The sequence below is a fragment of the Phyllostomus hastatus genome, unplaced genomic scaffold (assembly GCF_019186645.2).
Source record: "Phyllostomus hastatus isolate PE091 unplaced genomic scaffold, TTU_PhHast_1.1 phas_scaffold_555, whole genome shotgun sequence".
NCBI classification, from domain to species: Eukaryota; Metazoa; Chordata; class Mammalia; order Chiroptera; family Phyllostomidae; genus Phyllostomus; species Phyllostomus hastatus.
The window spans coordinates 1496786-1523109 of record NW_025334036.1 but is presented as its reverse complement, the minus strand read 5'-3'; the positions used below and the strand labels follow the sequence as shown (position 1 = coordinate 1523109).

At 65.9% G+C, this 26324-nt stretch overlaps 1 protein-coding gene across 1 annotated transcript in view; it reads right to left on the bottom strand.

Moving 5' to 3' along the window:
• IL16 (interleukin 16) overlaps positions 1 to 26324 on the bottom strand; it is a 47218-nt gene that overhangs the window by 10173 nt on the left and 10721 nt on the right. Inside the window, exons 2-10 of the mRNA XM_045824873.1 lie at positions 21158 to 21570; positions 14941 to 15049; positions 11493 to 11635; positions 9719 to 9829; positions 8516 to 8630; positions 5601 to 5674; positions 4882 to 5098; positions 4299 to 4416; positions 1535 to 1667 (exon numbers count right to left, since the gene is read on the bottom strand). Of these exons, the coding sequence (XP_045680829.1) occupies positions 1535 to 1667; positions 4299 to 4416; positions 4882 to 5098; positions 5601 to 5674; positions 8516 to 8630; positions 9719 to 9829; positions 11493 to 11635; positions 14941 to 15049; positions 21158 to 21570 (1433 nt within the window). The remainder of the gene's footprint in view (positions 1 to 1534; positions 1668 to 4298; positions 4417 to 4881; positions 5099 to 5600; positions 5675 to 8515; positions 8631 to 9718; positions 9830 to 11492; positions 11636 to 14940; positions 15050 to 21157; positions 21571 to 26324) is intronic.

Below are 26324 nucleotides of genomic sequence, written 5' to 3'. Positions count from 1 at the left end.
ACTTCCCCAATTTGGCAAAGGAAACAGACTTCTAGGAAGTCCAGGAAGCTCAGAGAATCCCAAAGAAGTTGGACTCAAGGAGGAACACACCAAGGCACATCGTAATTACATTACCCGAGATTAAGATGAAGGAGAGACTCCTAGAAGCAGCAAGAGATAAGGAGACAGTAACCTACAAAGGAGTGCCCATCAGACTCTCAGCTGATTTCTGAACAGACACCTTACAGGCAAGAAGAGGCTGGAAAGAAGTATTCCAAGTCATGAAAGGCAAGGACCTACATCCAAGATTGCTCTATCCAGCAAAGCTCTCATTTAGAATGGAAGGGCAGGTAAAGTGCTTCTCAGATAAGGTCAAGTTCAAGGAGTTCATCATCACCAAGCCCTTATTATATGAAATGTTAAAAGGACTTATCTGAGAAAAAGAAGATAAAAATATGAACAGTAAAAAGACAGAGAAAACTCAACAGTTATTAACAACCACACCTAAAACAAAAAAAGCAAACTAAGCAATCAACTAGAACAGAACCACAGGAATGGAGATCACATGGAGGGTTAGCAACAGGGGAGTGTGAGAGGGAGAGAGGGGGGAAAAGGTACAGAGAGTAAGTAGCATAGATGGCAGGTAGAAAATAGGGGGAAGGCAAGAATAGTACGGGAAATGTAGAAGCTAAAGAATTTATGACACATGGACATGAACTAGAGGGGGGGAATGTGGGTGGGAGGGGGTGTGCAGGGTGGAGGGGAGTGAAGGGGGAAATGGGACAACTGTAATAGCATAATGAATAAAATATATTTTAAAATTTTAAACAAAAATAAAAGCAAAGACATGAAATCTTTTCAGAGAGAAAAAAGGACGCGCATCAGGCAGAGAACCAGCCCGCGCAGCCACAGTCGACGGTGTGGTGGCGAGCAGAGGGCCGGGGGTGGAGAAGGTGCAGAGGGGTCCTGGGGGCGGGAGACTTGGCTCTAGGGGGTGAGCGCACCGGGGGACGCACGGCCGGCGCCGCAGAAAATCACCTGAAACCTGTGTGATTTTACTCACCTCATCGAAAACACGTGCTGCCCGAGACTCCGGCTCCGCTGCGCCCAGCGGGCCAGGGACCCATGGGTCCCGCTCAGCGACACCCCGACTCCCTCACGCTGGCCCTGCACGCTGCGGGGCGGGACCCTCCTCGGGTCCTGGGCCTGGAACCCTACCCTCGGGTGGTCCCGGCTCCGGTTCCCCGATGCCCATGGTCATCACCGCACTCTGCTGCCGCGTGTCGGTCCCACTAGGGACACCCTGAGCGCCAGAGCACCCACTGCGCACCTCCACTCTCTGGGCCCCGGCCACGATGTCCCTCCCCTGGGACCTCGCACGGGCGAGGTGGTCAGGAGGCAGTCAGGGGGCCCCTGCTGCTGCAGACCTTTGTCACCACACACACTTGGGACACATTCTGAGAAACGGAGGGTGGAACCCAGCCATTTCTTCTTCCAAATTCAGCGTGCGCACAGCGTGAGCACGGCAGAGACCGGACGCCCCGAGCGGCCTTACCTGGGGGTCCGGGTGCCGGCTGACCATGATGGGCACGGGCCCGGGGCTGCAGCGGCTCAGGACCGCGTGGGCGTCGTTCAGGGACATGCAGTGCGCAGGGCACTCGTTGATCTCCACGATCTCGTCGCCGCACCTGCGGAAGCACAGACGGCGGGCCGTGGACAACGCTCGTCCGCGGGGTGCTGGGACGGGAGGGGGAGGGTCGCCACTGCACGGGGCCTGAGAGCCACAGGGTCAGGCAGGTGTCCTCGGTCACCGGACCCACGCAGACCGGGGCAGCCCGCGGCCCTGCGAGCAGAGGGAGGCGATGGAGCACGCGCTCGCCTGTGTCCGCCCTGCGCCCCCTCACCCACGCCAGCCGCTCACCGCCCGCCCGGGGCCTCCGCGTCCCCGTGGGAGCCCGCGTTAGGGCAAGGAGGGGTCGGACGTGCCGGAAGGGAAAGCAAATTCCTGGACGGGGTGGAAGCTCCGGTGCCTGAAGAGACCCCGGGAGAGAAGGGGCGGCCTCGTTCGGTCGGGCAGCGAGAGCCAGACGAGGAAGCTGAAACACGAAAGACACAGCCGCACGGGGACCAGGAGGGCCGGCACAGCGCAGCGCCCTGTGGCGCGCAGACGGGGAAACTGAGGCATGACGGGCGACTTTCTCTCCCCGATAGTAATCGCCCGGCTGAGCAGCCAGACGTGTTTTCTGGGGAGGCCACGGAGCCCCTCCACCAGGCCTCGCCGCCCACCACCGTGGCTCAGCTGCCGCCGCACGGGAACAGCCACCACAGACAGACAGACAGACAACCGGTCAGCGGGCACCTGGGCTCTGCTCCGGCGCACCTGTGTTTAAAGCAACCCCCGTCTGCTCGCCTGGCCTCACTGTCAACGATCGGCAGGGACGGCACTGGGGCCTGGGGGACCTGCAGCCCCTCCCGAGAGGTGGCCACACCCCGTCCCCGACGGTGCCGACCGCAATGCAGGCAGGCAGGCTGGCTCCCACCCTGAAGGCCACTCCCACACAGTGCCAGACACCGTGGACGGCACAGCTTCTGGCGCAGGAGCAGGACCAAGGCCATCGGTCCCTCTCTGCGGTCAGGCCCCGGGAGCCCACGGGGACGAGCAAACCCGTCTCTCCCTCGGGGGCTCCGTCCTGACCCGGCCCGGCCCGGGGCGTGTCTCTGCAGAGCGCTGCAACCGGACCGCCTCCCGCACTACGGCAGGACGCGGCTGGCTGAGCAGGACGGCCCCGGCGAGGGAGCACGCTCACGGGGACCCAGGGCGTGGGAGGGACGACCCGAGATGACAGACGGTCCGTGTGCGGGCGCCGCGGCAGGCGGGCGTCAGCAGCCACACGGGGGAAAGCTGGGGTGGCCGCCTCCAGACCACTCGCTGGAGAGAAGCCTCAGACCCCGACCCTCCCGACGAGCTGCGTGTGAACGCACGAGCAGGTTTCCTGCCCACACCCGTCTGACACGGGGCTGACCCCCACGGTGGGCGACCCTGGCCTCACCGACTCAACACCTGGGAAACAAGCAGCCGGTCACACTGCGGGCAGAGGGCCGGAGGGGACGCTTCTCCCGAGGGGACGTGCCGGGGTCCCACCAACACGACAAGGTGCTCGGTGTCACCACTCATCAGACAGACGCAGCCGAAAGCCACGACGGGAAGGGGCCTCCCGCCTGCCCTGCCGGGGCGGCCACCAGCAGCAAGTCTCCAGGGGCCGCGCACGGGCGGGGACGGGCGGGACCGTGGACCCAATGGAACTGCCCTCGACCCCGGGGATTCCGAGGCTGGGAGCACCCCACAGGAGCCCGAGACGCTCGTCTGAAAGCACAGAGCGCCCACGCTCGCCGCCGCGTCGTCGCCGCTGCCGCCGCCGAGACACGGAGGCAGCCCCGGGCCCCGCGGCAGGTGGGCGGGCGGAGGAGCCATGGTCCCCACACACGGGGGGACCCTGCTGGGCCACGGAGGAGGAGGAGAAGGGACGTGAGCCTCTGGGACAGCGTGGAGGCCCCGGGAGACGAGGGCGCTGCGCGGAGGGAGCCGGACAGAGACAGACACAACCGGGTCTCAAACGGGGCATCGGACGCACAGAGTAAACTGACGAGACAGGAGCAGAGTCACCCACACCGAGAGCAGACTGAGGGGAGTCAGCACGGAGGGCGGGGGGCTGGGCGGAAAGGCGAACACCTCAGACACAGGAAGGGGCGGGGGAGGGGAGGGGAGGGAAAGGGGGTCAGTGCTGATGGAAGGAGGCCCCACCGGGCGGTGAACACACAAGACAACGCTCAGACGATGCGTCAGAGCCGCGCACCCGAAACCTCTACGGCTTCACGAGCCCGCGTCACCCCAGTAAATCAGGGACCGTCTTAAGAGGAGGGACGCCCGAAAACACTTTCTGCAGCCGGCAGCTCGGTCAGGACCAGCAGCCCGCTCAGGGGGCCTTCTCGGCAGGGCGGGTGCGGGGAGCCGCGCTGAGGCCCCCGGAGGGCGCTCCTCCCTCCGTGCGCGTTGGACCGGAACCCAACTGCGACCACTCCACGTTTCCCCCTCGTCCTGCCGTCCTCCCGGCCACGCAGACCTCAGGGACCCTGGCGGACGCAGACTCGGGCGCAGCAGGTCTGCGAGGGGGCAGCACCCCGGGTTCCAATGCGCTCCCCGGGGACTTCCACGACGCTGGGCCACGGAGTCGCTCGTCTCCACAGCAACCTCCTGACAGCTGGAGGGACCCCCGCTGCAGTGCTCAGGGACCGCCCCAGAACCGGGGACAGGGACCTACCGCAGCCGCCCGTCCAGGTGCGCCACCGACCCCGGCGAAAGCGTGTGGACGAAGATGCCCGAGGTGCACTGGGAGTGGGGCACGCTGCACAGGCCGATGCCCAGACCCACGCCGGCCTCTGGGGACAGATGGGGTGCTGCTCAGGCTCCCAGGGGCCCGCACACTGTCGCGCCGGCCACTGTCCCCTCCCGACCACGGTGGGGATGCCGCCCGCCCTGACAGAGCACCACCGGGGCTGGGTGCTGCTCAGGGGCCGTCGCCGCACTGGGCGGCAGGGACATTGCGAGAGAACAGGTTGAGGGGGGCGAAACGGGGAGGGAGGCAGGGGCTGGGGTATCGGACTGTCAGTGCGGTGGGGGCGACGTGCCGGGAGGGACAGCAGGGCCGCTCAGGCCTCCGAGGGGACGACTCGCAGGCCACGGCTCAAGGGGCAGGGGTGAGTCAGGGGCCCGCCGGCCGTGGGGCCTGCTCCCGGACCCCACCGACCCTCCCCAGGGACTCCGAGCGAGGGAAGCTGGGGGGCAGCTCCAGGTGGGGGGCCTGGGGGAGGGGGCCACAGAGCCCGGGAGCAGGCACACACTACCTTTCGTCAGGGACACCTCCACCAGGACCCTGTAACTGGGCGTGTGGGCGCTGGCAGCGGCCTCGGCGTCCCCCACCAGGAAGGGGCTGCCGTCCTTGGCGGCGCAGGAGCCGGAGCTCAGGGAGCGGCAGAGCGGGGGCGACAGGTGGCCGCTCGGGGAGCGGGGGGCCGTCAGCCGGGTCCGCACCGTGAGGGTGAGCAGCCCCTTCTTGGCGTGCTGGAAGGGGAGAGAAGGAGCCTCAGGGTCCAGGGCCGACGGTGGGCAGGTGCAAAGACACGGGCCTCCGAACAGCCGTGTGTGTGTGCGTGTGAGGGTGTCTCACGTGCACCTGCCTGTGCACACCAGAGACAACATCTTACATGTAGGACACGTGTGCGGACACACAAGGATCTGGGTCCTGAGCTACTGAGGTAGAACGGAGACTGAACGGTGCCGTCCAGCGGTGCCCTCGCAGACCTGACGCTGCGGGTCTGGAACCGCATCTGCACGGACTCAGAGGAGCTTTCCTCGCGGACCCGCACGCCCGCAGCAGCTGCAGTGCCCCCCCCCCCCAGCCCACCAGAGCGACCCTGGCTGCACGACTGTTTCCTGGGCCAGGCCTCCCTTTCCCCCTTTCCCGCCGGGCCCGTGCCCCGGGGGGCCCCGCAGCCTGAGCCTGCAGGACGGCGTGAGGGGGCAGGGCCCGGGGCCGGGCGGCCTCCTGGTAGCGGACAATCACCTTAAACTTCTGCAGGGCGTCCTGATGGGTCAGACCCGCCATCGACTCGCCATTGAGCTCCAGAATCTCGTCACCTGTCGGGACAGGGAGAAGCTGTGGTCCTTCCCCGGACGGAACTTGGGGGTCGCCCTCCGGCCCAGGGTTTACACGGAGCACAAAGGACCGTGAAAGGACAGTGAAGACATGTCTCACGTGGTGTCCAACCCCAACCCCACCCCTGCACCCACCGAAGCTGCGAGGGCAGCAGGGCGGCCCCGAGGGCACCTCGGCCCTTCCACGGCGTCGGCACTCTGGCCCGGTCCCTGTCCGCCTCCTGCCCTGCGGCCTCACGGATGAAAGGTCCACCCCACCCACGGCGACCCGCAGAGGCAACGCCACGCCTGCCAAAACACCAGCGGCATTTTCCACGGAAGGAGACCGAATAGTCCTAACACGTACACGGAACCACGGAGACCCCGGAAACCCAAACAGGTCCTGGGAGGAAGCACGAAACTGGACCACATGGCTGCAACGCTACACCACAGCTCTGGCACAGGACAGACACACAGACGAACAGGACAGGACAGAACAGAGCAGAGCGCCCAGAAACAATCTCGGGGAGAACCACCACGGGACCCCCGGCCCCACCTCTGGGCGTGTACCGGAAGCAACCCACACAGGGACGGAGAAAGGCGCACGGGCCCCTGTGCTCGTGGCGGCATCGTCCACAGAGACCGCGGCACCAGGGCAGCCTCAGTGTCCAGCCACAAGGGAGCGGACAGAAAGTTGTGACACAGACACACAACAGAGCATCACTTGGCCGTAAAAAAAAAAATCTTGCCATTTGCAACCGCGTGGGTGGACCCAGAGGGTGTCCTGCTCAGGGAAGTAAGTCAGGGAAAGACGAGCACCCCAGGATGCCACCCACACGTGGAACCTGAACCAGCACAGCAAACGAACAGGCCGAACAGAACCAACCTGAAGACACAGAGAGAACAGCTCTGGCTGGTGCGGCTCAGTGTGAGCGCCGGCCTGCACACAGAACGGCCGCCGGTTCAATTCCCAGGCAGGGCACACGCCTGGGTTGCAGGCCAGGTCCCCAGTAGGGGGCACAAGAGAGGCAACCACATACTGATGTTTCTCTCCCTCTCTTTCTCCTTCCTTTCCCCTCTCTCTTAAAATAAAATAAATTTTTAAAACTATTCTTTTTTTTTTTTAAAGATTACTTATTTATTTATTTTTAGAGAGGGAAGGGAGGGAGATAGAGAGAGAGACAGAGAGAGAGAGAAACACCAATGTGCGGTTGCTGGGAGTTATGGCCAGCAACCCAGGAATGTACCCTGGCTGGGAATCGAACCTGGGACACTTTGGTTCCCAGCCCGTGCTCAATCCTAAAACTATTCTTAAAAAAAAGAAGACACAGAGAACAGCCTGACGGTCCCCAGAGGGGAGGGGCCTGGGGCTGGTGACACGGGGAGGGACTGAGGACACAGCCCGGCGGTCAGAGAGTGGTCACCGGGGGCGCAGTGCAGCGGAGGGAGGGCACGGCGTCGCGCACACTGCGGTGTCGGCAGGGCGCTGGACCCACAGACGGCACAAACGTGTGAACGTGTGACCACGACGCTGCACGCCTGAAAATGACGCGGTGCTGCCCGCCAACTCTAATGCAGAAAGCAGAACTGGCGACCAAACCCAGGGCCCCCGTTTTCTGTGCCCCACGGCTCCTCCTCCTCCTCCTCCCTCCCCTCTCGCTCCCTGTGACGGGTCCCCTCTCCTCACTCAGCCCAGAAACCTGCCCGTTCTCTCCGACCTGCCCCTCGCGTGCCCCCTGCGTGCGAGGAGGCTGTGACCTGTGCCGCTGGCACCTCCGCACCCCCACCCCCACCTCAGGCCAGGCCTTCGGGCCCGCAGCGCTGGCCCCCGCTGCCCCCACACTGGGCTCCCTATCGGGACCGGCCCCTCCCCCATCACGAAACCGCCACTGGCTCCCCCGCCCACGTGCGCAGCCCCGCACGAGCCGAAGCTGGAGCACCCCCGGCAGCAAAGCCGGCGAGTGCGGACTGCCCACCGGCGGGCCCTGCAGCCCTGAAGCGCCACAGACGAGAGGCCAGGGAGCGGACGCGGCCGAGTCCCAGTGGAGCTCTCTGTGGGGACTGAAGGCCGACTTCCATTGAATGGGCACGCTCACACAAGAACCAAAACTCCTTCTGACTGACCGTGTGGACACGGGAGGACCACACGCTGACCCACGTCTGCACGGTTCACAGCTCTGCAGAACCAGACTGCCGCCCGCCCTGCCCCACCCCAGCCCCAGCCCAGGGAGCAGAGAGGGGCGCCTCCTCCTCGCCCCCGCGGGCGAGCGGGCCGGGCCGCAGGGACTCCCCCGTGCTCCGTGCGTGCCTGCCCTGAGCTCTGCCTCCCGGGCCGAACCCCGCTGCCCGACAACCCAGACGGGACTGTGGGGTGCAGTGGGAGCTGGAGGACACCTGCCCCCCCAAGGACGAGAAGACAGGGCGGGGCGCTCAGGGGGCACCTCGGGTCCCCAGCCCCTGCCTCTCAGGGCGGCCGGCGTGTCCCGCCCCCGAGGGCCAAGAGCAGCAGAGAGGGCAGGAGGGCAGGCGGCAGCTGGGCAGACCACGACCTCCGACCTCCTGCCAGCAGGGACCACGTCCGGGAAGTCCGGGCTCCTGGCGCCTGGGACGCAGTGGGCCCGTGTGGGGTGTTTCCCTGCCAAGGGGATGCGCTGGGCCCTGGGCCCGATGGCTGGGAGGCAGGGAGGGCGGGGACGGCGAAGGAAAGGGCCGTCTGCCCAAGAACGCCGGGGAGAGAAGGGAGGGGCCGTGGTGTGCAGATGCCGGGATCGGCGGCTGCCACCCTCTGAGGGGCCAGGACACGTCCCGCCTCCCCGGGGCCCGAGGCGGCGCGGGGGACCCTACCTTCTTGCAGCCGGCCGTCAGCCGCAGCGGCGCCGCCCTCGAAGATGGTTTTGACGTAGATGCCAATGGGGCCGTACATGCTGTCCTTCCCCCCCACGATGCTGAAGCCCAGGCCCTGGGGGAGGGAGAGAGGACTCAGGCTGCGGAGGGTCCCCTGGAGCTGCAGCCTCCACCCTGCACGGGGGGCGGGGGGGAGGGCGGTCTCAGGGGGCAGCGGGCGGCTCTGGTCTCTCGGGTCTGGGTGGGGACCCAACGCAGAGACGGGAACAGCTGTGCGGGACTCCGAGGCCGGGCAGGGCCGGGCGCCCTCTGGAGGTCCTGCGAGGGCTGGTGGGGCCCACTCCGCGGGAGCCTGGGTGGGCGCTCCCCGCCACGGGCAGCTCTGGGTGGTCGCTTCCCATCTCCGCCCTCACCTTCCCCTCTCCGCCGACAGAGAAGACAGACGGACGGTGCCGACAGCCCCTCACCCACAGGCTGTTCCCACAGTAAACACGACCCCTGACCTCGGCTCCCCAGGAGGGGCTCCCTCTCCGGCCAGCGCTGTCCCTGCCCGCTGTCCTGCCCCGGCCCTGCCGTGGCCCAGGACACACTGCAGGCCTGTCCTCTCCCTCGGCTGCACCCTGAGCTGGCCGCCCTCCTGCGGGCCCTCCCGTTGGTGCCCGGGCCCCGGGCGCACCGGCTGGGTCAGGTGACAGCACCCCAGTGACACGGGGGCTGACATAAATCCCACCCCCTCGGTCGTCCCCGCAGGAGTCCCGGTGCCCTTCCCACTGTGGGTCCATCCGGCCGAGGCAAACGGTCTCAAAGTCAACTGTTTTTAAACCACGTCTACCTCAGTGCCGGGGCGACGCAGCATCGTGACCGCCTGGCCAGCAAGCGGGGCTGGGTGGACACGACTCCGGAGTGGAGATGGCCACTCTGGGGACCGGAGGCCCGGCGACCTCAGCCCCCTCCTGTGTCCACTCCTGCCTCCTGAGCTCCAGGATGCAGAGGCAGGGAGGCAGGAGAGTGGGGACTCCGGGGGAGGGGAGGGGAGAGGGAGAGGGGAGGGAGGGGAGGGGCGCCCAGCGCCCTCGAGGGGAGGCATCCCACGGAGGCACCACTGTTCACACCGGGAGCCCGGGCCACCCCTCCCCTCCCTCCACACGGCAGCTGCTCAGACCCGGCGTCACCCCGGGCCCCCCGGGCGGCCGCCCCGCTCACCTTGGCCTGGCCCTTCATGAGCACCACGTTGGAGATGACGGACGCGTGCGGGCCCCCCGAGGGCTGCAGCAGCTGGGCCGTGCTCAGGGAGCGCGTGGGCCTGGAGCCGCCCTGCAACGGGGACGCACGGGGCGGTAAGTCCACGGGCAGGCGCACGCCCCTCCCTGCCAGGGGCGCCCCGCAAACGCCCTGTCTCCTGAGCGCGGCCCGGAGTGCCGGCTACTGCCGAGCGGGGCGTGGCTGGGGGCCCCAGGAGCCAGCTTCGCTGGGCCCCGATCTCCCCACAGACTGGCAGCCAGGCTCCGTGCGGATGTCCAGGCCACGCTGACCGGCACGGTGGGCCCTCTAACCAAAGTCTCAAGCAAGGCTGGAAAGCCGACGGCCAGGAACGCCAACAGACTGCAGGACACGTTAAGTAAGACCTTCTCTGCGCCCGGCCAGGGGCAGTGGGCAGGGGCCAGGACCCCGAATACCTGGACACTCAGGACACAGACCCCAGGCAGCAGCCCAGGGGAGGCCCCCCCACCCCGCTGCTTGGGAGCAGCAGCAGCCCCTCAGCCCCTGCGCAGGGGCTGCCTCCGAGACGGGGGTGTGGCCTGCCGGCCAGCCAGGGCTCACACAAGGAGCCCCGCTGACTGCTGCCTCTCCTGGCTCTGTCACTGCCACCTGCTGACTTAGGGGAAGGGACGCCACCCCTCCACGCCCCAGGTTCCCGTCTGTAAGGTGGTGATCCGTACTGGGGAGCCATCTTTTCCAAGCACTGGAACACTAGTGTCCCCCACTGCGGTCGGAACCACAGTAACTCAAGGAAGGGAAGGGGAGGGGCATTCTCCCCTTGGGACATTCTCCCCTTGGGACATTCTCAAGCCCCTGCCGTGTGCCAGTGCAGGGACAGCCAAATGCCCCTGGACCGGCGGCCCACCCTGGAGAGCCCACGGAGCACTGGGGAGGCAGGTGCCAGCAGAGAGGAGGACACCAGGGGGACTTGCGGGTGAGCCAGCTAGGGGCCCTGGGCGGGCAGGGGGGTTTCCGGAGGGAGGAGGGACAGGAGGGTGAGGCTGCAGCCAGGGGGCGCCCTGTGGCCGGAGTGCCGGCTGCAGCCCTGGCGGGAACTCTGCGCTGGCGGGAGCTGTGCGAGGGCCGGGCCTGGGGAACGGGGACGTGCAGGCAGGCTGCGGCGGCACCTGGGGACGCTGTGCTCCCCGTCTGCTTCGCGCCCCATCTGCAAAGTGATGGCCACACTGGGAAGGGCACGGATGAGCGGGGGGCGGCGAGGAGCGGGGGACCTACCAGGGGCGGGTTCAAATTCCGGCCCCTCAGATTTTAAGACGCGTAAACTCAGCCTTGCTAAGCTTCCACGTCCTCCCTGTAAAATGGGGCCCAGGTAAGGCCTTTCCAAGCTCGTTTTCATAAACCAAGTCACCTATTACGGGAGCTAAAAATCAGGTTTTGCAGCCCAGAGGGGCAGCGTCAAGCCCCCACCGGCTCTGACAATCCACGTGCCCGGCCCAGGCCCCGCCCCTCGTCCTCCTCTGGGGTCCCCGGCGCGGAGGGCGGGCGGGTGCGCCGCAGCCCAGCCCTGGGTCGGCGGGGTGGGGGCTCGTGCGCAGAAGCACGTGCAGGTCCCTGCCACACGGGGGCGCTCAGGAGACGCCGGTCCCCTTGGGGTCCCTGGCCCCGAGGGCGCCATGCCCGCGGGGCTGCACCCTCTTCCCTGCAGTTCTGTGGACAGGAGACCACCCCACGTCCCGTTCAGCCCCCGCCGCGGCCTTACCCCGGCCCTCCCCGCAGGACCGTCCAGCTGCTGGGACAGAGACTTCCGGCTGCTGCAGAGCGAGTACGGCGGCCGGTCTGCGGCGGTGGCCGTCCTCCCGGTCACTGGGAAGTCCCCCTCGGCCGTGCAGTAGGGGTTAACGCCTGGACCGGCAGAGGGAAAGAGGGCCGGTTTGTGCCGAGAACCGCAGAGAACAGCAGCCCCGACGGGCCGGCCCTCCCGGGCCAGGGGGCGCAGGGACAGAGACTCGGCGGGCGACGCTCCACTCCTCCCTCAGTGCGCCCTCCGCGCCCTCCGCGCCCTCCGCGCCGCGGGCCGAACTCTCGCGTGCCTGTCCTCTCCGCTCACCTCCAGGGCGGCAGCGGGCTCCGCAGCCCCAGGGCTGCGTCAGGTCCAGTCCCAGCTCTCGGGGCGTTTCAGCCCCCGAGACGGTGGGACGGGGAAGGCTCAGAGTGCGCCCAGGACGGGCAGAACCAGAGGGGGAACCTGGCGGCCTCCCAGGGTCACCTCTGACCTCCCACACGCACCCATGCACGCATGCACACACACGGGCACGCACACGCCCCTGACACGGGCAGAGAGCCAACTCCGAGTCCTTGGGGAGCTGAGGGAACGCACAGCCACCAGCCTCCTCCCCCGGAAGCCCAGGCCCGCGTTCCTCCATCGAGGAACCGCATCACACCCGGCGGCCCGGGCCGGCAGAGGTCGCAGGCGGCGGCCCGCACGGTCCCCAGCAGCGCGTCCCCACGGAAACACGCTGGGAGCCACGAGCGTCACACTGTTCCAGCAGCCACATGAAGACAGGCAACGGAAACAGGTAAGACTGACAACACACTCCAGTCGGCCCGGTACACTAAATGACGTCACAACAGGTGACAGCAGCTAACATCATTTTTGAGATAGCGTCCATCCTTCCTCCATTCTGTGCCACTGCTGGACCCGGGCGTCTGCGGCCCGTCCTGCGCTTCCCGGTCCGAGCGCGCCGCACGCCACGTGCTCAGGCTGCGGCCAGTGGACACTGCGCCGGACCGCACAGCTCCAGGCACCGGGAAGGGCAGGGCCCTCCTGGTGTCCCTCCGCTCCAGAGAGGGCCAAGGGTGGTGTGGGGACCGCCGGGGGAAGCTGGGAGATGGGGGTGGTCCGAGGGCAAGGCAGTTGGCAGGGGTTCTGCCCTGGGGGTGGGACAGAGTCCGGCTTGCGTGCAGGCCGCAGGAAAGAAGGTGCTGGCCAGGCTGGGCCGCGGAGAGAGGAGAAAACGGGCAGCCCTGAGGGTGTGAGGGCGGCAGGGGGCGGGGGGGGGGGGGGGAGGCGTGCGGCCCCGAGGAGAGGCCTTCCTCCCCCTGCTCCGAGCGCCCCCTGACTCCCAGAAAGGCTGGGGGCTGTGCAACGCCCAGGGGCGGGCAGGGGGGCGGAAGCTGGTGTATGGCTGTGAGCACACGAAGCAGAGTTTGCCCCTGCGGTACTATCGACTGACCAACTATTGTGTAGTTCCCCATGTGGACGACTGTAGGCCTACTTCTGCCCCGCCCTGCGCACCGAAATCATTGTCCAGGGAGGGGGGAGCTAAAACCAGTTAAACGTGTAGCACTGAGTTCCTGACAATGCGGGCATAACCCAACGCAAAAGCCGAAACAGTGCTGGAAAGGGAAGCCATATAGTGAGATGACTCGATAATAACAACATGCGCTTATGAATCAGCTGAGTTGGACCGGGAAATAGATGGGAGATGGGACCACAGGAGAGTGACGCCGGCTTTCCTGAGGGGGGCGCTCTGGAACACAGTCTCAAGGATGACTTCATGGATTAGACTTACTTCACCGGAAGTGAAAGTAAAAATCAAATGAGCCTCTCAAAGGCCTGCAACAGTTACACACGCACACACGCACGCACAGCAAGAAGCAGAAAACAAATGACCAGAGGCCAGAAAAAAAAAGAGTTTAAAAAAATCAAAGTAAAAGCAAATGTTGTTTGTTTATAACCCTAATGTCAACAGCTGGAGGGTGTCCGTGAAGAGACTGCCAGACCTGCCTCCAAGGTCTCACCGCCCCCCGTCTGCCGGAGTCGAGCAGAGCAAGAACAAGGTGAGGAGGCGGGCGGGAACGCAGGGCCGCAAGGGATGCTGGGATCCGCTGCCCACCTGCGGAAAATTCTGTCTTGACTCTCGCTGCATGGCAAACACCCAAGTTACAGAGATACAGTAAGTTTGAGAAAAAAAGTATTTACCAACCAGAAGAAAACATAGCTGAGTTATTTGATAGTTCTCTGGATGTACAAGAAACTTTAACATTAGAAAGGAAAAGACGTCAACAGATTTGATCAACATACAAAGACAGAAACATCTTTGTGTAAAAACTTAGAAGAGCCCTGGCTGGCGTAGCTCAGTGGATTGAGCTCGGGCTGTGAACCAAAGCATCGCAGGTTCGATTCCCAGCCAGGGCACATGCCTGGGTTGCAGGCCATGACCCCCAGCAACCGCACATTGGTGTTTCTCTCCCTCTCTCTTTCTCCCTCCCTTCCCTCTCTAAAAATAAATAAATAATATCTTTAAAAAAAAACGTAGAAGAAAACCCACCGACCGAGGACAGTGTGTTTGACAGACAGGACGGCCCAACACCGCGTCACCCAGGAGGCTCTTTATAAACCAAGGGTGAAGAAACAGTGATCACCAATGGGAACACGGGTGCCTCACGTGGAGAGCACTAGCAGAGGCAGACACACGTAACCTCAGCTGTGCGAAGAGTTCTTTGCCCACCGCAGGATGGGCAGGTGGGTCGGGCAGGGCGGCAAAAGGAGGGCAGATGGGCCCCTGAGAAGGTGAAGGTGGGGGCCTTGCAAAGGGGGGAGAAGGAGGCTCACTGGGGAGCCCGGGACCTGTCAAGGACCGGCTGTTCCCGTCCTGGCTGGAGGGCCAGGGCAGCAAGGGGCACACCAGAGCCGGTGGGCGCTGGAACCCCGGCTCCACCAGGACTGCGGAGGACGTGGGGAGCCGGCACCCAGTGGCCGGCCTCCACCCTCCAGCCCCCTGCTGACTCTCTCGCCCGTGAGCCACCAGAACGGGAGGCCCAGGGGTCACCATCTGAGTCAGGGCCCCGGGGGCGAGCAGGGCTGGCGTGCAGGCTGGCGTGCCTCAACTAAAAGGTTCAATGCTCTGCTGTCGCCATGTCGAAATTCTTAATTTCTGACAGGGGTCTCGTGTTTGCACTTCACAGCAGTGCCCACAGCCGGCGCAGCGGGCCCCGAGGTGGCAAGCAGCCACGGGTGTGCGGGACGCGGGGGACCGAGAAAAACCTGCGGGGCAAACCCCGGTAACAGTCCCGACCCAGTGCGGGCCGGCGGGGAAGGGGCGGCGCTCACACACTCTGCGCGGCAGCGACGCACGCGCCGCAGCACAGGTCGCACCCGGCAGACGCCAGGCGCCCGGCCGGCGGCCCTGCGGCGAGACACTTACTGGTGGAGTTGCTGCGAGTCCTCTGGTGACAGACTCTGGGGAGCAGGAAGCTGCTGCCTTGCGCTTCTAGTTTTCCCGACTTTTCCCGAGAGGAAGTTGTAGAAGCTTCCTGCAAAACAATTCCAGCCTTTCGTTCACCGGGTTGGTTCAAGTCGAGAACACACTCTCGGGAAACCAAGGTTTTGACGCTGACCGTGGAAGGGCGCGTGGGGCTGTCTGTGTCGCAGGCTCCGCGGGGCGAGGAGTGAGCGCACGGCCACCCACCGACCCACGGACGCGCTGACTCGGCGCGCACAGGGCGGGGGAGGGGGAGGCTGCACGGGCGCTGCCCAGCACGGGAGGGGCGGGGGGACTGGTCGGCGGCCACGCGCCAGGTTCTTGAGCGCACACTGGGGACGCGGCTGGGGACGAGCTCACAGGTCTTGGGGGAGTGCCATCTGGGTGCAACGTCAACAACAAAAAGGTGCACCCGGCACGCCACAGTTTGTGCCCCAGAGACGCACGGAGGGACAGAGGAGTCCGCCGCCACTGAGGCCCACACCGCCTCCAGGCCGGCCAGAGCCGCTCTCCCCAGCCCCGCACGCGGAGCGGCTGGGGCCGAGCGAGACCACCAGCCACACCGGGACATGGTCGCCGACCAGAGCCGCGCTGCAGAGGCTCCGAGGACTGAGAGCCCGGTCTCCCGAGTTCCCCTGCGTCCCTCCCCCAGACCCCTTTCCTGCCGGAGCCCGGAGCCCCAAAGCAGGACAGCACCGGGAACCACGTGGGGTCTGGGAGGCCGTCATCCAGCGTGCCCCACTCGCTGCAGCGGACAGCCCCTGCCGCTCCCCTCCCGGGACACGGGTGCCCCAGCGCAGAGGCTCCGTGGGAGCCCTGCAGCAGGCAGCTTCCCTCCCGCGGCTGCCCTCGGCCTCCCGAGCTGCTCCTCTGTGGCAGGAAGAGGCAAGTGGCCAAAGGATTGGGTTTCCCAGTTGCCAAGGAGGCCGGGCCCCCACAGCCACAGGCCCAGCCGCTCCCAGGGGCAGAATGGAAGCCCCTGTTTGCCCGCGGAGGCCGGCCACCCTGTCTCCGCCCGCAGAGCAGACGGGCGGTCTGACCTCATCGCATCCCGAGTCACGCTGCAGGAGCCGTGACTCTGCCTAACCAGGATTTTCAGTTTGTGGAAAGAAAAAAAAATTTCCCCCACCACGGCCGGAGGCCGTTCCCACATGGATCAAAGTGTTTTGAATCCTTTTAGGAGGGCAGCCCAGGGGGAAGACCTCCCGCGTCTGGCCTCAGCGGGTGGGAGTGGCCGAGGCCGAGTCCGCCACAAACCCACGTGCGGGCTGCACGCCCACGCCAGCGGGGCTGTGTGTGCACAGGCGCCCGGACGCCAGAGCGGCCTCCTCGTACTCACGGAGGCCAGGGCCTCCCCACAGATACGTGTGGAGCCGTCACCGCGTGCCCGTTGCCGCAACCGCCCCCGCAGACTCCAGGCCCGGTGGTGATCGCTGGGGTCTAGCTGGAGCGAGACAGAAACCGATGGAGCGGGGGTGTCAGACGGGGTCTGTCCCAGCAAGAACCCACCACGCCCTGGTGTGTGCGGCCCTGGGCTGCTGGTGGGCGCGCGGGCGACGGTGAGGGGCCTGCCCGTGCCCACCGCTCACGTGGGAGGCCCGGGTCAGCGACCAGAAAGCCCGACTCCCTGCGCCACTGCGTTCCACCGGCGCAGAACACCGAGCCGCGCGCCCACCCCGCCGATACCAGCTACCGAGCTCACGCAGGCCTGTTTGTCCAGGCAGGCGGACGACCAGTCGATTGTTAAACACACTGCCCCGTGATTAATAGCTTTTACGCACTGGACGCCCGGCACGCAGACTGCACCTGCGCCCTGCCTCTGCTCCTGTCCGCGCGAGGAGCGGGGCTGCGGCGGGCAGGAGACAGGCGGTGGTGCCGGAGAGAGGCCGGGACGCGGGAAGGACAGCACAAGACGGGTGACTGGGCGCGAGCGCGCCCTGACTCTGCAGAGCCACCGCCGCGATCTGCCCCCCACACCACACCGCCCCCCACCATCACACAGAGGCCGCACTGGAATGCCGGTGGCCGGCGTGGGGTCAGGAAGTGGGCGGGGCTGGCGGCCTGCGGCCTCTTAGGTCTCCGTACTGTCCGAAAACTAAAGTGCTGACGTGCGTGAGACTCTAATACATGAAGAACACATGCTCTGCATGTCACTGCCGAAAAGAACTGTAAAAGTGTGTTTTTAATGCATTTACTTATTTTTCGAGAAAAGGAAAGGGAGGGAGAGGGAGAGAAGCATGGATGGGTGGCTGCCTCTCATGCGCCCCCTACTGGGGACCTGGCCTGCCACCCAGGCATGTGCCCTGACTGGGAATCGAACCCTCAACGCTTTAGTTCTCAGGCTTGTACTCAATACACCAGCCACATCAGCCAGGGCAATTTGTTTGGCAATAATTTCTTTAGAAGGACCCTCCCGAAAATGTGGAGCCAGCTTGACCCGTGGGAGCCGTGCCTCCCTCTCCCCAGCTACCTCCTTGACACCAGCTCCCCCCACTCTGGCCCTCTGCCTTCCGCCCCCAGCTCCCTGACTCCACCCCCAGCCCTGGGTCCCTCCTCCCTCCCCAGGGAAGCAGAGCCTAGATCTCCTGTCCTCAGGATGGACTTGAGCTTGACCTGGGCTCACCCCCTGGTTCTGGGGTGGCACCGACTTCACAGCGACCTGGCTGCACCTGAGCACCTCTCGGGGTGATCCCCGGTGAAGAGCAGAAGTCCTGTTACCTACGGGGAACCGGGTGTTTCTTCACACCCATGGGGAGCTCACAGCCAGTGCTGGGCCAGCGTCTGCAGAGACAGGAGACGGCAGGAGACTCGGAGAGGGGAGCACGAGAGCTCACGTAAACCTGGACCCACCCACACAGGCGGGGCCTCCCTCCCTCCCTGCGGCTGCAACGCCCCACGTTTTAAAACACTCGTTCCATCTGAAGAAAGAGTCTGCCGTCCAAGCGTGTCCTCTCTGCGAAGGTCTGATAAAGCACTGCTTCTTTGTTCCGCTGGGGGTCTGGAAAGCCCCCCAGAGGAGGAGCCCACAGGACCTGAGTCAGATGCACCTCCACCCCCCCGAGATCCACTCAGTCCGGGTTCTGTGAGCAGAACACAGGCAAGGGGGCCGTTGGTTTTTGTTTTTTCATGTTGGCTGTTGACGCAACTTCCTCTTCTTTAGTTTTCTCACCAGGCGTTTCCAGCGGCGTGGCTGACGTCCCGGGGCCGCCTTCCAGGCGCTGTCGTGAGATCGGTGTAACCATGGCATCGCTGGAGGCTGAGGAGCCGGGCTGGGCCAGCTGAGTCACGCCTGGGCGCGGGCACAGGCGGGAGCCAGGGCAGAGCAGGGGACACTCGGGCCGGCTGGCCCCTCGGACCCTCTGCCCTGGGGCTTCTGAAACGGGACCTGGCTCAGACAGCTGCCCCCTCGCCTGCTCAGGACTCATCAGCAGACCGGAAATGGTCCCCACACTGCTCACAAAGGGAAAACGCGCACCTCGGTCCAGACCCGGCAGGGTCCCTCCCTGCCCTCCAGTCCAGCCCTGCCCCACCCTCAGGGAAGGGGCCCCATCCCAGCCTCGCAGCCTGTCCCGCCTGCCCGCCCGCCGCCCCCTTGCTGCTGCCTGCCCGGCCCCACACACAGGGTGCTCACTCCTCCACACACGTCTGCGCCTGTGCCCTGGACCGGCAGCGACCCCTCCGTCGCGTCTCCAGCACCAGCCCACGTACGAGCGCCGCAGAGCCTGCGACCCCGGCCCGAGGCCGGGCCCCGAGAAGCACTCCGTCCGAATGCTACCAGCTCCGTCAGTTACTCGGTTACCGTGCCGGCCACTGTCCCCACCCGCAAACAGAAACAGTAACAATCGTGAAGCAACAACCGGGTGCCCCGCACCGTTCTAGGCACATTTGCTCCCGGAGGCGACGACAGCTCCGTCCTGACGAAACCCGGGCGAGGTAACACGCACCATGTTAACGCCCCCGTCGCCGGGGCTCAGGGAGGGACCTCGAATCGGGCGGGACCTGCGGCTCACCCCCGAGCAGTCGGACCGATGACCCCACACCCACCCCAGCAACAGCGATGCTGCCGTGACCGCCTCCCCGGGGGGCTTCGGGAGAAGGAGGTTAGAGCTGCGAGAACATGTCTTAAAGCGAAGTGCAGTGCCCGGGAGATCGCAGAGGTGAAGGGGGTCCTCCGGTCGTCCGCCCGCCCGCCCCGGTGTTTCCGCCCGAGTGCGCGGAGCCTCCCGTCCCGCCAACTGCGCGGCCACAGCTCCCAGGTGAACTGGCCGCCTCTCCCTCTCTCCTCGTCCCTCCACCCACAAACCCCCTGGACTTCACCTTGAACGTGTGTCCAACCCCGACGCTGCTGAGAGCCACCACACTGCCACCGTGGCCACGACGCGCCCCTCCCCGCGCCTGCAGCCCGGGCTCTCCTGCCCGGCCCTGCGCGCCTCTCTGCCCAGCAGCCCCGCCGCCCCTTCCTCCCCGCCCGCCTCAGAGGAAGGGTCCGAGTCTGCCCCTGCCAGCGCCCCGACCTCGTCTTCCCCACGCTCCCGTTCCCCGAGGCCCCTGCCCCCCCCCACCCAGGGCTCCACCCGCACCCTCCCCCCCTCCCGCACGCGGCCCCTCGGAGGGGACCCTCTCTCCCCAACGCCACGGGGCCCCTCCTCGGCTCCCTTCGCTCAGGTCCCTGCTCACTGCCACTCCCGGGGGGCCCCCTTCACGGTCTCCTTTGCACGGAGGGGCACGCGCCCCCCCCCCGCCGCCCCGCCTCCCTGCCCCACAGTCCTCAGGCCCCTGCGCGCTCCAGGGCCGCCGCGCGCACAGCCGTCACGGCTCTGCCCCCAGCCGGCACGCGGGCGGCACAAGGGCAGCGGCCCCCCGCCCCCCCGCTCCCCCGGCTCACTCCCAGGAACGGCGCCCGGCACGTGGCTGTGCCGGCACCCGCCCAGAGGCACGCCCGCCCTCCTCCCGCCACGAGCAACAGGTTCCCTGAGGGCAGGGCTGCACCCCCGTCCCCCCGAGCCTGGCTCGGAGCAGGTGCTCAGGGAGCCCCTGTGGGGTGGGCAGAAGGGACGGGTCCTTCTGGAAGTCGGCTGGAACGATTCTCGAACTGCATTTATCCAGGCTCTAACCCGGCTCAACTGACATTGCCGTGAATGAACTTGAACTCCTGCTTGCAAGACTGTGCAGCAGCCACATCGGTCACGGCGAACCAGGAGCCTGGCCAGGCTCCCCGGCCCCGCTGGCCGGTCAGTCCCTCCTCCTGCCCTAACCTGTGGAGGTGAGGGAGCGGCCTGGGCGGGTGGGCCCCCGGTGACCCGCCTGTGTCTGCCCAGAGGCTCTGGACCACATCTCCCACCCTGTTCACTGTTGGGTCAAGCGACTGCACCCCGAGGACCACGGCCGAGGGGCGTGGGGGAGACTCCTGGGGCTGGCCTGTCTGAGGGAGCCCAGCTGGGGGAACCCCGCCGCTGCTGGGAGGGGGGGACCCACCGCGAGACGGGGAACCACGGAGGGGGGCAGAACTCTTCCCTCAGCCTCCACCCTGGGGCCCCCGCCACGGCCCCCTCACCTCGGGAGCGAGAACTGGAGAGCAGCTCGCAGAGGAGAGAGACGCCCTGCCTTCTGGCAGGTCTGCCGGCCCCGCTCCGCTCTCCTTGCCCGCCCTGCGCCCCTGCAGCCCCCACGCCCGCGCTGGAGCGAGCGGGGGCACCTGGGAGACGCCCCCGCCCCCTCGGCGTTCAGGGACTGCTCACTCGCTTACTCTGAGGCCACGCCCGACCGCCCGAGGCCTCCCGCGCCGCCAGGGCCCTGGAGGGCGGCCTCCCTCCGGTCCCCACTCCGTGCGGGGGTGAGCTGCCCGCCCGTGCCAACTGTGGCCGCCCGCCGGCCCGTGCCGGGCACTTCCCAGCAGAGACCCGGGCTCAGCCGACGTCGGGCAGACCCGGAACCTCAGTGAGCCTCTCAGGGAGGACCCGCTGAGTCGGACCCGCCACAGCGCACTCTGCAGGCATCCCGGGGGGCGGCCTACAACGCCCCCCCCCCCCACACCAACACGGCTGTGGGTCGGGGTCAGAGCCTGTGCCCGCGTCCTGCGGTGGGGAAGGGACTCCCACACTCAGCCCCAGGCCCCCCCCCCCCCCCCCGGCGTGCCCCGGCCCCGCAGGCCCCGGCCTACCTTCAGGAAGAACATCCTCCTGCCCGGCTGGCCACCTTCGCTGCCGGCCGCCTGCGGAGCCGCGGCCCCGGAGGGCAGGCCCGGGCCCGGGACGCGGCCGGGCCCCGCCTCGCACGTGTCTGCCAGCTGCTCGGGCGCGTGGGCCGTCCCCTCCTGGCCCCGGCCCAGCGACCTCTCGAAGGGGTCCGGGTGCCTCTCGTCGGGGCTGGAGCCGTCGTCGCTGGTCTTCGCGCGGCAGAGCGTCAGGGAGCGGGAGAGGGCGCGGAACCTGGTGGGTCTGCGGCTCCGCGCGGCCCGGCTGTGCAGCTCCATCCGCAGGGAGGAAGCCAGGCCGGCCCTCTTCTTCTCGGGGTCCCGGGCCCTCGGCGGGCGGGCGGCGACCGGGCCGGGCTCAGCCGCCCCTTCTCTGGCGCCTGGAGGACAGAGGCGACAGGAAGGGGCGGTGAGATGACCGACTGGCCCGGGAGCTCGGCCGGGGCCCTGGAGCGGAGCCTCGGGGAGCCGGCCTGCCGTGCCCCGGGCCCTTCCAGGCTGCCGGCCAAATGGGGTTCCGGGACCCCAGGCGGTTACCGCCCTCTCCACTCCCAGGCTCACGGAGGCCAGAGCTTCCCCAGCGAGGGAAACCGAGGCACAGAAAGAAGTGCACGCCCAGAGCCCCAAGGAGCCAGCGGAGGGGCCCTCCTTCCGTCCCAGGAGGGAATCACAGATCAGACAGCCCGGGGCTGGTGACCAGAGTAAACTTAGAAGCCATTTTTCAGTCTACAGGGCAGGTCAGAGGGCGCCGGGAAGACTAAGTTCCCCCTGCCTGACCCCTTGCATTGCCCCAGTGAGCCCTGCGGCACCTCCAGAGACACGCCAGGATCTGCAGGCCCGCGTGAAGACCCCTGCCCCCTGTGCCCTGCGGTCCCGGGTGGGGAGCCGACGACTAGCAAGGCTGGGAGCCCCGAGGATGCTCAGTTCACTGGGTGAGGGGCCCTGGGCGAGCCGCAGCCCCGTCGACACCACGCCCACGGTGCGGGGGGGGGGGCAGGGCCACCAGTTACCACGAGGAGAGGAGGCACCGAATCCCGCCCCCGTCTAAACGCTTAAACCACGTATTTTGTTTTGTCATCTGACGTTGCTGAGAAAGGCCTCGGGCACATTCGTGAGTAACTGATGACAAAGGGGTCCGGGGCCCCTCTCCGGGCGCTAGCGGGAATTCCTCGGGTGTTTTCTGGCAGCGAGGACGTGGATGGCTGTCTGTCGAGATAAATTATTTTTAGGACGTTGAAGAGATACCCCACCGGCGGGAATCTGGGGAGAACTCCCACCAAGCACGGATGTGGTTTGGGAAGGGCCTTCCGGCTCCTCGGCACGCGTGTGGGTCGGCCTGTTCTGACTTCTCCGCGGGAAGAAACGCTCGTGGGTTCCTGCAGCCCAAATGGCCTGCAGCGGGTTGCCGTGCGCCTCTCGGGAGGTTGCAGCGTGCAATTCTTTGAAGAGACGAGCGGCCTTTCATACTGAGGACCCCCGGACGGACACCCCCAGACACCAACGGCCTGTGGCCTCCTCTGCTGCTGCCTTAGGCCACAAGGACGTTACGAAAGGAGCTGGGGGCGGGTCACACCCCCGCTCCGAGTCTCCAAAGCAGCGTGACAGTTTAGCGACATCTTTCCGTCCTGGCGTCACTTCTGAAGTGGTTATCCGAAACTTCCTGTCGCTTCCTCGGTTTTTAAAAATCGTTTCCTCTGTCGGTCCTGACCATCTTGCATCGCCGTGGAAGGGCCCTTCCCCCGAGCCTGCTGTGCGTGGACTCCCGGCTGCCCCCGGCAGGCTCACGGCTCACAGCTTTCTCTCTGAAGCCGTGTGCGCCGCTGCCCCCCACCCCCTGCCCTGCTGAGCCCGGGCTGCAGCATGGCCGCTCCGTCAGTCCCCTCAAAGCTCCCGTCTCTGGGATCGGCGACAACGTCCACCCTTCTTGGCAGGCTTTCTCACGCACTTATTCTTGCTTGAGTTTTACCCCTCCTCTTCCCACCCTGCTTTCCTCACGTTTGTGTCTGCCTTCTGGGATTTCATGCTTACTTCCCTCAAATCCATTTTCTCTCCTTTAGAAATGACAGCTTACCAGGCAGCCGTCACCTTCTCTGGCTTTGAATCCCGCTGGACCTGGGTTCAAATCCCAGCCCAGTGATTTACTCAGCGTCCAACCTTCCAAATGTCTTTGACCTTTTCTGTGACTCTGTTTTTTAATCTGTATAATGGGGGTGACATAGTGGCCACCACTCTGAGGATCAGCTGAAATGCCGGATGGAGGTGAGTCCTTCAGCACAGACTGTGGGCTGGTTATTACTGTCACTCTGTCCTCGTCCTCCCCCTCCCCCTCCTCCCCCTCCTCCTCATCATCCTTGAAGCTAGAAATTCCCTTCTGATTACACTTTTTGCCACGACCCGCAAGTTTGGAAATATGATGTTCTAATTGTTATTTTAGAAATGGTCTCTAAGGGCATTAATTTCCAGTTTCGACTGAGTTCTTCAAGACTGCTTGCTGCTCTTGTTCCTTTCTTGTGGTTAAATTCCTGAGTTAATCCTTGCTGTTCTAACGCTTTTATTGGAAAAACTCTAGTGTGAGCGCATCGAGGCACAGGATGTGACCTGGACACTTTTTATCCGAGGGGATTTGCTGAGGCGTGCTCTGCAAGCCGGTGTGTGACGTGACCTGTGTTCACAGTGTCCTGTGCGGGTTCTCTGCGTGGAGTTTCAAACACGGGTGTATGCACGCATCACGGCAGTAAACACACGTGTACATGTGTGTTTGAGCCTTGACGTCGCAGAGTCAGACCCGCCCGTTCTTCGCCTGTGTCTGTCTAACTAAGAAGAAGGGGTGTGTGGTGGTGTGCGCTGAGGCCGGCACCGAGGCAGTGACGCAGCCCCGGTGTTTTCTGGTCTGCGACTCCGGTGCCTTCGCCGGGCACACAGCGCGGTCCGGCTGTCCTCCCCGCCCCCGTCGGGGCGCTCCCCTTCCCGTCCGTCCGTTTGTGGGCGCTGCCCCTTGGTCTGTGTGGGCGCCATCCCGGCCTCTGTCTTCTCTGCCAGGGTTCACACGCCACCTGGCCTCCATTCCATCTGCGTTTTCACGGTGTTTGACCCCGCTGTGAGTTCAACTTCACGTGGCCGGGTTTCAAACGTGTCTCTTGAACGTGGGGACGGGATCGGATCGGAGGGAGATTTCGTGTCTCTAGGTTTATTCTATTTCCCTGTTTAAGCTGAATCTGGGGGTCTTTTTACTTCAAACCCACAAACCTGACATCTCACGTCTCACATATCTTTCCTGCACGAGGTTCTGTCTCGTCTCCTGACCGAGGCCTCTCCCCCCGGCGTGTGTGGCTCCGTGTGCTCTGTGCACCGCCCCCCCCGTTTGGTGCCCTCGCCCTCCTCCTCAGAGCAGCCCAGGCCATGCGCACACACCCTGGTTTTCTGTGACCGGCTGCTCTGCCAAACACCACGAAAGCCCTACGTGAGCCCGTATCTTTTCCTCCTCACCCGTTCACTCCGAGAACGAGCCCGCCCCAGACACCACTCCCCTGTGCCGGGGGACGCCCGCAGCCCTGCCTGACGCCCACCTCTCGGTCTCTGGCTGCAAAGGGCTGACTGTGTGTGGGGGCCATTCTACATTCTCTCTCTCCCAGCCCGACTTCCATCGTTTGTATTATTTCAAGCCCTGCTGGGAGCTCACAGGCCGCCGCCCGCCCCCCAGCCCCAGGGCCCCCTCTGTCCCTTCCTCGGACTCTTTCTACTGCACGGCCACCACCTCGGCCTCCCCAGCGCCGAGCTTTCTCTGCTGCTGGGCCTTGTGTGCTCCTTCTAACCGTCGATGCTGCATCAGCGCGTCTCAGATACCCTTTCTGGGCAACATTTCTTTGAAGCCCAGCCAGGCCCCTGCCCAGACCCCCGTGCTGCCTCGGGTGCCGGGTGCACTCCGCTCACCCGCCCCGCCCCTGCACAGCCGCCCGGCTCACCGCCACGGTTGGTTGAGCCCCATCACCCTCCTGCGCCCTGAGCTCCCGGGAGGGGGCAGGCTCCTGTCCCTGTGCTCAGAACTGAGCCACCAGGCCTGGCTCCGAGAAAGGCCCCCAGCCCCCGCTCCGGAAGCATGTGCAGAACAACGGAGGACGCCTGCGTGTACAGCGTGGAGGCGCTCCCCCCCCCCCCGCCCGCTGACCAGCGCAGAGCAGGACGCGACACCTCACAGGCCCCGCACCCCTGCCGGGCCGACAACCCCTCTCAGGCACAAGCTGCGAGCTGCCTGTCCTGTCTGGTGGCTGTGAGGAAGCAGGCGCACCCCGAGGCCTTGGAGGAGGAGGGGGAGGAAGATCTCTCTCCTGCGTGTGCAGAGACGATGGTTTGGGTTTGCCCTTTGGTGAGAAGGGATGTACCATCTCCTTCAAGGTCATTTCCATCTTTCTCTCTCTCTCTCTCTCTCTCTCACACACACACACACCACCAGCCTCTGCACCTGTGAGGGCGGCGCCTGAGCTGGGAGGGCACCTCTCTGCGAGAGGAGGAGACGCGGGTGGCTCCCCGGGCCGCAGGCAGCGAGGAGCCTGCCGGGTGGCCGAGTTCGGCGGAGAGCGAGCGTGGCCGTCCACCAGAAGAACACCGGCCCTGGGACTGAACCAAGTGGGAGAGGCCGGCGGCGTGCCGGGGGCAGGAGCACGGGCTTCCCTGTCTGTGTCAGAGGCGCCCACCCTGCGCCCACCGGCCAGGAGCAGCCCCAGGGCGCTGGAGGCCTCTTCCGGGTGCTGCCTTTCTCCCACGCTCCCCCCCCCCCACATCCCTAGCCCCAGGAACGAGGAGGAGGCTCCCACGTCAGAAATCCCAGGGCCAGAGGCTCCCAGAGCCGCAGGGCATGGGAGAGTGACACCCTGCCCCACCCGACTCCCACAGCTGCGTCGTGGTCCCCTCTCTGCGCCACAGAGCAGCAGGCGACCCCTGCGCAGGGGACAGGCTGGCTCCTGCTGCCGCCCGCCCCAGCGCTGCGTCCAAGTGTGGAGTTCCAGCACCACGACCTTCCTCCCCCACACCGGCCCTGCCGTGCCGCTCGGAGAGGCCAGCCTCTTGCCCCAGCTCACGGCCAGGGACACCCGCTCACCTGGGTTCACCCGTCTCCCCGCTCACAGCCCCCCGGGGC